The sequence below is a fragment of the Lithobates pipiens genome, unplaced genomic scaffold, assembly GCF_037356315.1.
Source record: "Lithobates pipiens isolate NorthernLeopardFrog02 unplaced genomic scaffold, aLitPip1_a1.2 Scaffold_19, whole genome shotgun sequence".
Classification (NCBI taxonomy): domain Eukaryota; kingdom Metazoa; phylum Chordata; class Amphibia; order Anura; family Ranidae; genus Lithobates; species Lithobates pipiens.
Window position 1 is genome coordinate 151,169,388 of NW_027507764.1, and position 15,125 is coordinate 151,184,512.

At 39.8% G+C, this 15,125-nt stretch overlaps 1 protein-coding gene across 4 annotated transcripts in view; it reads left to right on the forward strand.

Moving 5' to 3' along the window:
• KCNH8 (potassium voltage-gated channel subfamily H member 8) overlaps nt 1-15,125 on the forward strand; it is a 780,884-nt gene that overhangs the window by 684,161 nt on the left and 81,598 nt on the right. For all 4 annotated transcript variants that reach the window (XM_077491398.1, XM_077491400.1, XM_077491399.1 and 1 more), the window contains one exon: nt 12,666-13,000. In XM_077491398.1, coding sequence (XP_077347524.1) covers nt 12,666-13,000 — 335 coding nt within the window. The remainder of the gene's footprint in view (nt 1-12,665; nt 13,001-15,125) is intronic.

The window sequence follows — 15,125 nt, forward strand, 5'->3', positions numbered from 1 at the left end:
TCCCACAAAGTTGGGAGCATGAAATTGTCCAAAATGTCTTGGTATGCTGAAGCCTTAAGAATTCCCTTCACTGGAACTAAGGGGCCAAGCCCAACCCCTGAAAAAAAAAACCCACACCATAACCCCCTCTCCACCAAATGCTTTGGACCAATACACAAAGCAAGGTCCATAAAGACATGGATAAGTGAGTTTGGGGTGGAGGAACATGATTGGCCTGCACAGTTTCCTGACTTCACTCCAATAGAAAACCTTTGGGACGGATTAGAGTGGAGACTGCGGGCCAGGTCTTCTCGTCCACATCAGTGCCTGACCTCATAAATGCGCTTCTGGAAGAATGGGTAAACATTCCCATAGACACACTCCTAAACCTTGTGTACAGCCTTTCCAGAAGAGTTGAAGCTGTTATAGCTGAAAAGGGTGGACCAACTCAATATTAAACCCTACAGACTATTAACACATAAAAAGGAACACCATTCAGAGAAAAGGACAATGCTGCACACCACAGAGAATTGTCAAAGAGGGAAATTCCCCCATATGGGGTTTTCTAGGCAGCAAATAATACAAAAAAATGAAGAAAAAAATGCTACAAACGAATAAGAATAGACTTCAATTTTATTGGACAAAATAACAAAAAAACGGAGTATTTTTTAAATAATGAATGTGGGAGGATAATTGGTTAAAATAAGAGCTGTGGTACAGTAGATATAAACATTAAAGCACCAGCGCATGTGGGAACATTTGCAACATTAAATAATGTACAATAGTCAAGTGCTACAATGATGGTAATCCTGACACATTTCGACCCCACCGGGTCTTCTTCAGAGGATTTGTATGGTTTAAAAGCAGTAGCATAAATTGAAGTACCGTATATACTCGAGTATAAGCCGAGATTTTCAGCCTCTTTTTTGAGGCTGAAAGTGCCCCCCTCGGCTTATACTCGAGTCACCGCTGTCTGACTGCCCGAACAGCGTGTCGAGCAGACAGACAGCGGCCATTCTACCTTTCAAAAGCCGCGCCTCCGCCTCCGCCTCCGCCTGTGATAGGCGGAACACTCAATTTCCCAGCAGTCAGTGTTCCGCCTATCACGGACATCGGCTCATCCGAGGATGAGCCGATGTCCGTGATAGGCGGAACACTGACTGCTGGGAAATTGAGTGTTCCGCCTATCACAGGCGGAGGCGGAGGCGCGGCTTTTGAACAGGGGAATGGCCGCCAGGGCGCCGACGAAGAGCGGCGATCCTGGCATGGGACGACACGGAGGCTCGGGACGGGACGACACGGAGGCTCGGGACGGGACGACACGGAGGCTCGGGACGGGGCGACACGGAGGCTCGGGACGGGACGACACGGAGGCTCGGGACGGGACCGGACGGATGGATGGATGGACACACACACAGGGATGGATGGATGGACACACACACAGGGATGGACGGACACACAGGGATGGACGGACACAGAGGGATGGACGGACACACACAGGGATGGACAGGCATATCTCACCCTCGGCTTATACACGAGTCAATAGGTTTCCCAGTTTTTTGGGGGTAAATTGGGGGCCTCGGCTTATACTCGGGTCGGCCTATACTCGAGTATATACGGTATATGCAAGAAAAAACACAAAATGTGATATAATAAAATCTGATCACTATAACTATATCATATTATCTTTATAATTACCACTTGCATCATGTTGCACAGTGTCTCCTGGACCTATATCATCAGGGTAGAGTCCCTCATCAGATCCCACCAAAGACCCCCGGCCGGTAGGGCACACTAGTCAGAGGGGACAACAAACCTTCCCGACCTGGCTTGCGAGGAGTCACAGCGTTAGGTTCCCAAAATCCCGGGTGGGTAGCCGAGGGCAAGAGGCGCACCTGTGGTTGAGCATCAAATATCACCTGCATCAGTCTCCTAATTAATATAGATATTGTCAATGTGATAGACATGGGTGTCTAAAAATTAATACAAGAAAAAGGATGAATAAGTATCAAGGAAAACCTAAGGGCTACATCTCTGAAGGAAAAAAAAAGGAGAGGAGGACAGGGGAAGGGGAAGGAAAAAATGTGGGGAAAGAGAGGGAGGAAGGACATCCACATGTTTTCCTTCCCCTTCCCCCGCCCCCCCTTTTTTTTTCCGTCAGAGATGTAGCCCTTAGGTTTTCCTGGATACATATTCATCTTTTTTCTTGTATTAATGTAAATGTCACTGGCAGGGAAGTGGTTAACATTAGGGGGCAATCAAGGGGTTAAATGTGTTCCCTGGGATGTTTTTCTAACTGTAGGGGGACAGGACTGACTGGAGGAGGAGAGAGATCGCTGTTCCTAATCACAAGGAACAACAGATCTCTCTCTCCTCTCCTGTCAGAATGGGGATCTGTCTGTTTACATGGACAGATCCCCATTCTGACTCTCTTTCCTGCGATCGAAGGTGGCCTGTGGACATCGCGGTTGCTGCCCACGCGCATTGGGTCTCCCCCATGCAACGGGAATGCACGTGACTGCTATAGCTCTTAAAAGAGCCAACGTACAGCTATGCCAATTCATGGAAACGAGCCGACCTGCTGCAATATAATGACGACGGCTGGTCGGCAAGTGGTTAAACCTAAAAACAAAAATGTAGTGTGCATTCGTTTACCAGTCCAAAGATGTGCTGGCTGCATTTATTTTACACTTTCTGAACTTCATTTTCCTTTTTTCTTCTTTTTTCCATTAGGCGATCTAACTATAAAAGGCACTGTCCCAACAACACACTTAAACAAATGTAAAACACTTTCAATATATTTAAAAGACTAAAGGGGAGACCAAAGGGGAGTAAGGCCTGGTTCACACTAGTGAATGCGAGAATCCTGTGAATTCAGTTCCTGCATCGCACCTGAATTGCACAGTGAGATTTGTGAACCACTGCGGGTGTCAATGTAAAGTTAACGACACCCCCAGATCAGTTCACATATCGCAATGCAAACTGTAAAATGGTGCAGGAATCCGATCGCATGAGTGTGAACACCCATGTGATCCGATTCCAGTGCAGACCAAAAAAAGGGCCCTGTACCATTTTGGTGCGAATGCGATACGATTTCAGATATATTGCTGCTATGGCTGAAATCGCATCGCAAAGACATCGCATGTAATGTGAACAACGATGCGGTGCGAATCACATGCGATGTCTGGCATAAATAAGAAAAATCTCAGTGTTGATTTATCAACACTTTAATACTTCTCTATCTCCTTCATTGCTGTGATGCTGTATTTTTTGTTTACTTTTTATATGGTATCTTGTTAGACTTTCATGATAGATCTCATTAGACTGACATTACTTTTTTATCATCATTCTCTTCTTAAGACCATTGTAATATCATGAAATCTGCAGTACACCATTGCATTGTATTAATCTGTGTAAGCTGTTCTGCACACCTCATTACTGCTGCAATTCCATTTTTATAGAGGGGTAACTAGAAATTATGGGATTCAATAGCAAAATGTTAGTGGGCCCCTTGGCTAAATATCCCTGTAGCAATGCCCTGTGTCAACTGTGACAGTAAGCTTCATTGATTTAGAGACCAGTGCTTTGAAAAAAAAAGTTATATTTGTAGTAGCAATAATACTAATAACTATAATGATTTTTTATATAAAGACAAAATTATTGATGATCTTTCACACAATCACTTTACAGTATAACCTTAACACAAACTTCTTTAAACTCTAGCTTTTTTAAACTTCTTTGTAGAACTATAAATCTCAGCTGCTCTCTAATGTTTTTGTACAGAAGAAACTCAGATTTTTACTGCATTAGGCATACAGGATCAATTTCAGTCTGTAGCAGAAGTTCAGAGGGCAATAAATGTGGATTTCTAGGACAGATATGCAAATACTTTACACTGCACAGAGGGGGGTTCTGTGACCAGCAAAGATCCCAAGTTCTGACTTTAGCCCTTCTATGCTGCAAACTTCAAAGTTTAGTTTTCTTTAGCTTCTTAGTTTTCTTTAACCTTTTCTTTAACCTCCCTTGTGGTATGATTATGTCAGATTTTTGCTTCTAAAAGCGGTACAATTGTTTTGCATAGAAATGTGGCGTTTTATATTGCAGGCCTGTAATTCTTAGCAATAACACACTTAAATCTGTCCAAACAAGAGTCTAGTAGATATCCTGGGCATGATAATGTTTGAAACACAAAATCATAAACTCTAATATAATAAATAACTATAAATAATTATAAAAAATAATAATATAATAATAATAAAATTAATTTCCCCACGATCCACTATCACTCAATTCTGCAAGTGTTCTAATTTTCTATCGCTGTTTTCTAGCTGGTATAAAACCACTTTTGACGTAAAGGGACAATTTTTTGTTGCTGTGGACAATCTCAAGTTTCCAGGCAGAAAGAACAGTATATATAATATAAAACTGCATGCAGGGCATTGGACAAATCACTAGGAACAAAAGGGATGTGAAATGATTTCATACATTAAGGTAATCTGTAAGATTACAGTGTACTGTATGTGTTATGAATTTTAATTTTTTTAAATTTGCCGCCGGGCTCCACCCCCCATGTGTCACAGCACTCACAGGGAACAGAGCCTGGCACACATGACATTGGGGCAGAGGACAGAGCCCGCAGACACATCGGGGGAACATTGCAGGATCCTGGGGACAAGGTAAGTACATTGCACCAGAATCCTGCAATGCAATCCTGAGTGAAGCTTGGGGTTACCGCTAATGGTACTGAAATTTAACCCTGAGCCACACTCGGGAAAACTGCCAGAGAAGTTAAGGCTAGGCCATCCCAGCAAGTTAAAACAGTTACAGACAAATCCATTAAATAAAAATGTCCTCAGCTAGTGCATCATTTTTGTTTTTATAAAGGACTTTTTTTTACAGTGTGGTTGTTTTAATTTACCTTCAGGAAGGGCTAGCACCACTAGATGACAGATCGCTGTTGGTTTGTATATAAACAGCAGCTGGCATGTGAAAGGAATGTAGGTAGTCTAGGGGTAGGTTAACCCTCGATACCTCTGTCTAAGGTGTGACTTCCAATCCCCACAGGCCTGTGAGATTAGCCCATTGAGACATTGACACAAGACAACAAATCTCTTCGATCAAATCTAATCTTTATTCGTTGGAATATTGTGAATATTTAAATGGGCTTTCAGAAAGTACCGCACTTTAAACATGTCATACAAATTATTCAATCATACACAAGTACAGTCTATGACAAAAGTGAAACTCATTTATAAAATGTCACATGATTTCAAGTAAATAGAAACTATATTATGAGAAACAAAACTAGATTAGCAAGACTTGAGCATATCTATTCGTGAAGTGGATGTTAGAGACTCACAAAATGGAAACTGATTATTATAAAATGGAAGCAGTTAAGCTAAATATTCCTTCAATTCCCTCTTTGATCGTATAAGATGATCTCTACATTCTATGTTGTGTTTTAATACTTCTTTGGGATTGTGGCGTAGATGAGATGTAGTTTGCTACATATCCAACATTTTTCATACCTGGATTTTTGAGCCTAAGAATACCTAAATTTTAGCAAAAGCATCTTATCATTAAAACGATCTCCAATCTCTCTTTTGGTTCTAGCTTGTGTCACTGTAATGTTCTATTGTGTGTGTGTGTGTGTGTTCCCACAGATACTTTTAATTGCACCCAAATCTTCAGGGTGGTAGATAACGTTTGTGATGATCCAGGTGGGTAGGAACACTGTCAGAGAGATCAGGATCAGTAGGCAGAATGCCTTGCCAGAAGTCTGTGGTGAAATAAGCGAGGTCATCTTCTCTGGCTGGTCCTGCTTTCTCAGGAACTCCTCCTTCATCTGCTTGGACTTCTGCTTGAGGGCCTCCTGTATCCAAGATCTCTTTCCTGCTCTTGGGGCTTTGGGCAACCTTTTTCACTCGGTTGGCATGGATTCAGGACTAGCAATTTTCCACTAGGGTGGCTGTTTTGGTCACTGCAACTACTGTGGTAGGAGGTCCAAAGGGATACTCTTGATTCTTACTTCTGTTCAGCTGTTGGACCACCACGGTGTCTCCCACCTTGAAGGGGTGAGTAGCTTCCTGTGAAGAACAAGGAGAGGTGTGAGCAACATTTCTCTCAGCTGTATCCAACATTTCAATCAACTTCCTGACGTACTCTTCCTGTATTAAGTCTAAATATCCCTTTTCTATCATTAACGGTGCTCTGGCCCATGGGGTGGGGAAAGGTCGACCCATCAGAACTTCAAAAGGTGAATGCCTGTTGTCTTGGAAGGGGTCATTCTTATTTCTGCCAGGACTGCTGAGAGGACCTTCTTCCAGTTGGCAAAGGTTCCTCCTGTGGCTTTTCTTATTTTGTCTTTTATTGTTCTGTTTATTCTTTCTACTATCCCTGAGCTCTGAGGGTGGTAGGAAATGTGAAACTTTCATTCTGTCTTGAGAGTTTTTACCAGGTTCTGGCAGATCCTTGATACAAATGCAGGTCCATTGTCTGAGTTTATTTGAAATGGGCATCCCCATCGAGGAATGATTATCTAAGTGAGGATCCTCACTACTGTTTGTGCATCTTCTTTTGTGGTTACAAAAAATTCAACCCATCTTGAGAACAAGTGTTATTTCAAATGAATAAAATAGTAGTGCTAATATTCACAACTAAATGAATAAACCTAAACAATCACCCTGTGAGAAAAGTGATGAATAATAGTGTCCATAAAATCCAAACTCAAGTCTGTGAATAATTCATTAAATAAATAATTAAAACATCCAAGTGATTATACTCAAAAAGTGAACAGGTAATCTTGAAGCAATCTTCCACCACACCATATGTGTTCAGTGTCACCGCTCCCTTAAGAAATGCACTCACCAATAGAACATGCCTTGCACTCTCTTGCTCGGAAATATCACTTAATATCCCCCCAAGGGTATCAAACTACTCTAAAGGTGTTCTTTAACAATTTGCACTCCACATGTAAAGATAAAAAGTGCTTCCAATAGTGAAGTATAGTGAAACTATTTATTAAAACAGCACATGAAATCTTCAATTATTGTAATTACATCCTTTTCAACAAAGGCACTTCAACATACACTTTAAAAAGTGGGGAGCTCGCAGTGGTAACGTGATGTAGTGCGGTCTCGGTGGACCCGAAAACAACTTGTAAGTCTCGCCCTCCACTCCGCTCGCTCTCCTATCCACTCCACCTTTCTCCACTTCAAAAGCACTGCACACTCAATGGCCTGTAAATCTGAACGTTAAAAGTTCCTAATGGTTGCCGTGTAGCCACTCCCAGACATATTTCGTCAATACGACTTAATCATTGGGGTTCATCTTGAGAACATGTCCACAATTACCAAAAGATATATCTTTTGCCTGGTTTGGGCATGTGTATGAAGTCAATCTGCAAATGTGTAAAAGGAGTTGTTGGATATATCAAGTGTTCATGTTTGGCCTTGAGTGGGTTGTGTGGGTTGTTCCTGATACATGTGATGCATCTTGATGCATAATCTTTGATTAGCCAAGGAAGTTCTGTAATGTAAAAATCATTCTCTAGTAGTTGACAAGTGGCCTTCCAGCCTCTGTGACCTATTCCATGGTACTGGGAAATAAAAAGTGATGCACTAGCTACTGGTATACATGGCTTCCCCTCTTTGCAGATAAGTCCAGTCTTAGGATCTTTCTGAACACCTATTTTGTCCCAATCTCTGAGATCAGCTTCTTCTGCATATCCCTGCAAATCTGAAAGAACCTGATCAAAAAAGGGCAATTCTGGTGCAAGCATGGTCATTTGGATCTGTGCATTTTGTGAAGTAGCAGCTTGTTTAGCACCTAAATCAGCCAGAGCATTTCCCCTAGCTATCTCTGTTTGTTGGCATGTGTGTGCTCTGCAGTGTTGTGGAAGATCAATCAGACCTGGGTGATGTGTCTTGGTGAATGACGTTTATACAATCATGTTGTGGCACAACCTCATCCTGCTCTCCTTTTAATCCTAAAAGGGCATTTAAGATTGGTGCTGGTCCTGCAGTGGGAGAAGTATATTTGATGTGCAGTTTTGGATTAGACAGCAAGATAACCTCATGGCTTCTCAACCTTTGAGCAGACATGTCGTGTATGTAAATTCTTTCAACAGGATTGATACATTGTGGGTGGTGTGAAGTGTAGGGTCATGCCCCAGAATGAAAGAAGTGGCTATCTCAACCATCATCGCACAGGATGCTAAAGCTCTGAGACATGCAGGCATGCCTTGAACCTGCACTTGAACCATCTTTGAAAAAAAAAGCAATAGGGTGCAACTTGCCTCCATGTTCTTGAGCGAGGACACCTGACAAAGTTTTGTAATTTTTCCTTGCAAACAAATGAAACATTGTTCCAAAGTTAGGGAGGCCGAGCCCTGGAGCCGTTACCATACCATTTTTCAAATACACATAAGCATTGCACATTTCATCTGACCATTTTATACAGTCTGGCATGTCTGAACCTGTGGCTTGTCTCAGGAGATTGTCATAGTAGGAACAGTCAGATATCCATGGACGGCAGTAACCAATCATACCAAGAAAAGTAAGCATGTCTTTCTTAGTAAGTGAACAAGAACCACAGCTCTTTTGTTATTGGCTTTCCTTTCTCCTTTTGAGAGTACAAAACCAAGATATTCAACCATTTCCTGACACCATTGCAATTTTTTCTTGGACACTTTGTGACCACTTTCAAAAAGACATTTCAAAAGATCCATCCCATCCTCCAGGGCGGCCACGCGATTAGAACAGCAGATGAGGAGATCGCCCACATACTGCAGCAGGGATGAACACTGTCTTGGTATCCAAGCTCTGAGAGTAGTTTGTAGGACAATGGAATAGACTGCAGGGGAGTCTATATAGCCCTGGGACATTCTACACCATGTTAGTTTGAGTTTTTTTTTTTTAAACAGAAAGCAAAGATTGTCTGTGTCTCCTCATCCACAGGGACGGAAGAAAAAATGCGTTTGATAAATCAATCACAGTAAAATACTCTGCATCGGATGGTATGGTGGTAAGTATTTATGGTACATCAGGCAATATTAGGGCAATCGGTACCACTAGGCTATTGATGGCCCTTAGGTCTTGTACAAAACTATAATCGCCATTTGCCTTCTTTAATGGGAGTATTGTAGGGTGAGACAATTTCCCTTTTCTTAAGAAAAAAAATCCTCGAATATTGGCTGTAAGCCATCCTCTTGGCTGTCTCTGTGTGTAACCCCCTCTTTGTTCTTGCCCCCTCCCTCTGTATCCCCCTCCTCTCTTTTTTTTTAAAGTTTCCCTTTTGATTTCCCGAGAAATCATTTTGATAATGTGTCTGCACTGGTGTTTGCTTAGGAATGTCAAAACATCCTGCAGCGTCCTTCTCTGTCAGCTTCTTGCAGAAATCAGTTATTGTGCTTGTAGCCCACTCTGATATTTGCTGTGTGTCCTCATGTGATGAGGTCTTTCGTGCAGCTCTTGATCTGGTTGTGGAATGTAAGGGGGAGGAGGTGGGGCGCATGGTACAGGCATAGAGAAGGTTGATTTAACCCTTAAATCCACCATCCCATGACTCTGTTAAACCCATCGTGGACAATGTTTGGGTTAGGATGCTATAGGGAGCCTCGGTCCAGCCGGGGATCTCCACAACATTTTTATTTTCATCTTTATTTTTCTTTCTAAACATTCTGATTAGGTTCTTGTAGATACTGGGTCTTTTATTTCTTGGAAAAATGCCAATAAGCACTACTTATGGCCAGAGGTTCCCCTGATCACAAGCAAGCTTTGCATAATATTACTTTTCTTATTTTTATAACCAAACCATTTTTATTTATATTTCAAGTGCCAACAGATTCAAACAGTACTTTCAATTGCTGTAGTACTAATGCCTCAAGCAATTCCCCGCTATCTATTACGATCAGTGAGATATTCGCACTTGAACCCTGTTGGCAAAAAGCCAAATATCCAAATTTTGCACCTGACTTAACCTGCGCAAGAGATGTCAGTAGCAAAAATAATTATTCAAATATCATGTTTTGATCAAAAGTTAGACTCAGTGTATCCTACCAACTATGCTAATGTATGTATTACCTTAAGGAAGGGTTATTAACACTGCTACTATGCTCACTATCTTATACTTTAGAGTCAAAACATTCATATGTAAATCATTAAGAGTAAACATCAATACATCACTGGATACTGTAACATCACTCTACGTTATGATTGGGGAACTTCCATCAATCACAAAAAGGAGTCAGGAATTCACCGCAAGACACGTCTGTCACCTTTTATTTAAGCACCAAGACCCCAAACTGAAAGGAATGTAGATAGTCTAGGGGAAGGTTAACAATCAATACCTCTGTCTAAGGTGTGACTTCCAATCCCCACAGGCCTGTGAGATTAGCCTAGCCCATTGAGACAAAGACACAAGACAACAAAGTCTCTCTGAGCAAATATAATCTTTATTCTTTGGTGTGAATATTTAAAGGGGCTTTCAGAAAGTACCGCCCTTTGAACGTGTCATACAAATTATCCAATCATACACAAGTACAGTCTATGACAAAAGTGAAACTAATGATTTCTAGAAAATCATGTGCTTTACATGAAGCGTGAGGTAACTCACAAGAAATAGAAACTAGATTAGCAATACGTGCACCTAGTTATATGTGAAATGGAGTACATAAAAGACAACAAAAGAAGAAGCTGATTATAATAAAATAGATGCAGTTAAGCTAAATATTCCTTCAGCATGGAACTGGAATTAAGCAGCAGTAGCACTACTGACTCTAATGACAGATCTCCACAAGTTTCTGTTTATAAACAAATTGGCAGGGATCCTTGTTGACATCCTTGCCCAAACAGGGCTGTGTAGCAATGGGTAGCATTGTCAGTCGGCGGGTCGACATAATTAAGCAGCAATTATGATTGACATGGATCTACATGGATGATGTGACTGAAGTTGGATTTACATTGTGGAACATTGTTTTTCTTTTTTGTATTAGGAAAGGACTTGTTTCATTGGGTGGTTGCTTTATTTTATATATATATATATATATATATATATATATATATATATATATATATATATATATATATATATATATACACACACATATACTGTTTTTATTGTGAATAGGTAACTAGGAATACTATGTACCCTGTACTAATTCACGCAGATATCTCAGGGCCTGCTTGTTCTAATGTGGCTTTCAGGTTCCAAAAAGTTCCCCACCCACTGCAGACCCACATCTCTTTTAGAAGACAGCATGTGGGGATGAGGCCCTTTTCCTTTTCATCATAGTGACAAGATGCATTGCAAGGGGGAAGCTTCGCTGGTGTCCTCCCAGTGTTGAAAGCATGTGGACTGATATGGTTCAGGAAGGGGATTCCATGCTTGTTTCTCTCTCTCCTGGCCAGAAAGGCTATATGCATGGATAATGGTCTTTTCGTTCTAGAAGGACCCCACATTGAAGTATTTTTCTTTTAAAGAACTGTCTAACATATTAACATTTTCTGAGTATCTAATTGATGGTTCCTACCACTCTGCTTTTTGAACATTTCACTGCATGAAGATTTCATTTTAACTTATAAAAAAAAAAAAAATGCAGTGTGATGTTGTCAGTCATCACACGATTATTCTATATTATATTGTATCCGCATCTTGTTATTTCACATGGGGATAGTGCTCTCATTTAGAATTAATGGTATACTCTGGTAGTAAATATTAATGGGGTTTATAGCTGGCAACAAACCTAAAAGGTAATATTGTCAAACTTTGACCTTATTTTTTATCTGCGACGGCCTAAAAATATTCAAACAGGTCATTTAAATAAAATACTGTTGTATATCGCCTAGTGATTTTCAAACGTATTTCTTTATTTAACCATAATAGGCCAATACCTGTCGTAAATGTATAGTAACACAATGAATTAGAATCATAGTAAATGCAAATTTCCACTCTGAAGTCTAATGTTCCTAAATAAAATATTAACAATGGTAATAGTAATGCTATGTTCCTTCTAAACAAGATTCAGTATCAGGGCTTCCATATACAGTACAGAAATATATATTCAAATTGTATCATTCGTGTATTTACATTAAAATGAAAAATGTATTGTAAACACATTTTATTTACTCTTTTACTATTATAAAAAAACTAAAACTGAACTGTATCATTGGTTTGTATATGTATAATTTTAAGCTGCCCTAAAACAGTACAATCTGGTTGTAGGATATCTTGTGTTTTTTTTTTGTTTTAATCTGATCATTTCATGATTATAATATACATGATGGGGGTTTTCTAACAAAATGTATTGTATGTTCTGATTGGGTTAAATTGAAAACTGATTAACTAAGACATACTGTTTTTTTTTTTGTTTTACCTAGCCATAACATGTGGTGTTTGTATTTGCGATTGTAATGTCCATTAATAATATTTCTTTGATAGTTTGCAGGGAAATACGTTTTTTATATCTTTATTGTGTATAATAAATAAAATACACAGCATGTAGTAGCAGGCTGGGAGTAGAAGTTGTGCAACAACTGTAACATTAGTGTTCGGCATAAGAAATTAATTTTATTCCTCTGTTGTCTTTGCTTTTTCAATACTAGCATCCAAACATTGAGAAACATGACGTCATAAAACACAATAGTCTATTAAACCATTAACAATCTTTGAATATTTTGTTTTTTTAGACAGAACCCAGGGGAAATGGCAGTGTAAATAAAAGGCTATCATTCATTGTGGAAGATGATGATGATGACACAGGGGAGGATGAACCCTCTTCTCCGTCTACTATACGTACAAGGAACACAAAGTACAAAAAGTCTTCAAACAGCTCTCTAGGGATTAATCTGAAACCATTCTCTGGAAATGTCCCATACAAGTCACCAAATAAATCTTCAAACCTTAACTCTGCAAGAACAAGGATAGAAAATGAATCATTCCTTAACAGCAGAAGACGGGATAAGAATTTAAGACTTAACCTTCCAACAGTTACAAGCCTAGGACCACCGGATTTAAGTCCCAGGTACTTCTTCCATAACATATATTTCAGCCTATATCTTAATTTAGAACAGACTAATTTTACGTTAATGGACACTGGTAAATGCCTGCTACTTTAACCCACTACCTTAACTCCAAATGTCACAAATAAAATGTAAGTCATTTGTATATTAGCACATACACAAACTGACGTTATGAGGATTAAAATGCATTTGTAACAAATACTGTAAATTATTAGTAAAGGGTGTTTTAGAAATTTCTGGTTGAGACTATACAGTGCCTTGAAAAAGTATTCATACCCCTTGAGATTTTCCACATGTTACAACCAAAAACATAAATGTATTTTACTGGGATTATATGTGATAGACCAACACATAATTGTCAAGTGTAAGGAAAATTAAAAATAGTTTTCAATTTTTTTTTTTTGCAAATAAATATTTGAAAAGTGTGAATGCATTTGTATTCAGCCATTTACTCTGATACCCCTAACTAAAATCGAGTGGAACCAATTGCCTTCAGAAGTCACCTAATTATTAAAGTTAAATTACCCTCAGAGGTTTGTTGGAGAACCTTAGTGAACAAACTGCATCATGAAGGCCAAGGTACACACCAGACAGGTCAAGGATACAATTGTGGAGAAGGTTAACCATTTAAGGACCGGAATATTTGCCTCTTTAATGACCAGGCAATTTTTTGCGATACTGCACTGAGTCACTTTAACTGACAATTGCAATGCTGGATCCTAACAAAATTGATGTTCTTTTTTTCCCCACAAATCCCACAAAACCTCTGTGGTTTTTATGTTTTGTGCTATAACCAAAAAAAGAAAATTTTGAAAAAAATATATATTTTTTACTTTTTGCTATAATGGGCTGATGGACTGGGGGGAACTCATGCCGTTTTTTCAATGAATTTTTTCTATATTGCTGGGATCCAACAATACATTACAGCCACAATCAGTTTTAAATTACTTTTTTTTCTTTAGAAATGTAATTTTGCTGTGGCACTGTTCCAAACACTGGAAAAATGCATTTCTTTACATGTATACTAAGGACAACCCCCAGGCACGATATTTAAAGGAATATTTAATTTTTATTTTTTTACTTTAACCACTTCCCGACCAGCGCACGACGATGTACGTCGACAGAATGGCACGGGCAGGCATATTGGCGTACAGGTACGTCTAATATTCAATGCCGCCCTGCCATTGGGAGCGCGCCGCCGGTGGTGCGCTCCCGCGCTGGTCGGGACCCCCGTGAGTCCGGTCGCGGGACCCGCGGACTCGATCGCCACGGGCATCCCCGCGATCGTCTCACGGAGCGGCCGAATGGAGGAAATGCTGTGTAAACAACATTTCTCCATTCTGCCTAGCAACTAGTGACGCTGATCTCTGCTCCATGTGATTGGAGCAGAGATCAGTGTTCACTAAATGAAAGCCCAACCCTCCCAAAGTTAGTAACACACCCCTAGGAACACTTAACCCCTACACTGCCACCCACTGGTTAACCCTTTCACTGCCAGTGTCATTTACACAGGAATCACTGCATTTATATAGCAGTGATTACTGTATAAATGACAATGGTCCCAAAAATGTGTCAAAAATGTCCGATGGGTCCCCCACAATGTCGCAGTCACAATAAAAATCGCTGATCGCCGCCATTACTAGTAAAAAAAAAAAATAATAAAAAATTATTAATAAAAATGCTTTAAAACTATCCCTATTTTGTAAACGCTATAACTTTTGCGCAAACCAATCAATAATCACTTATTGCGATTTTTTTTACCAAAAATATGTAGAAGAATACGTATCGGCCTAAACTGAGGGAAAAAAATGTTTTTTTATATGTTTTTGGGGGACATTTATTATAACAAAAAGTAAAAAATAATGCGTTTTTTTCAAAATTGTCGCTCTATTTTTGGTTATAGCGCAAAAAATAAAAACCGCAGAGGTGATCAAATACCACCAAAAGAAAGCTCTATTTGTGGGAAAAAAAGGACGTCAATTTTGTTTGGGAGCCACGTCGCACGACCGCGCAATTGTCAGTTAAAGCGACGCAGTGCCGAATCGCAAAAAGGGGTCTGGTCTTTGACCAGCAAATTGGTCCGGTCTGCAAGTGGTTAATCATTATTAAAATCACTTCTCCTGAAAA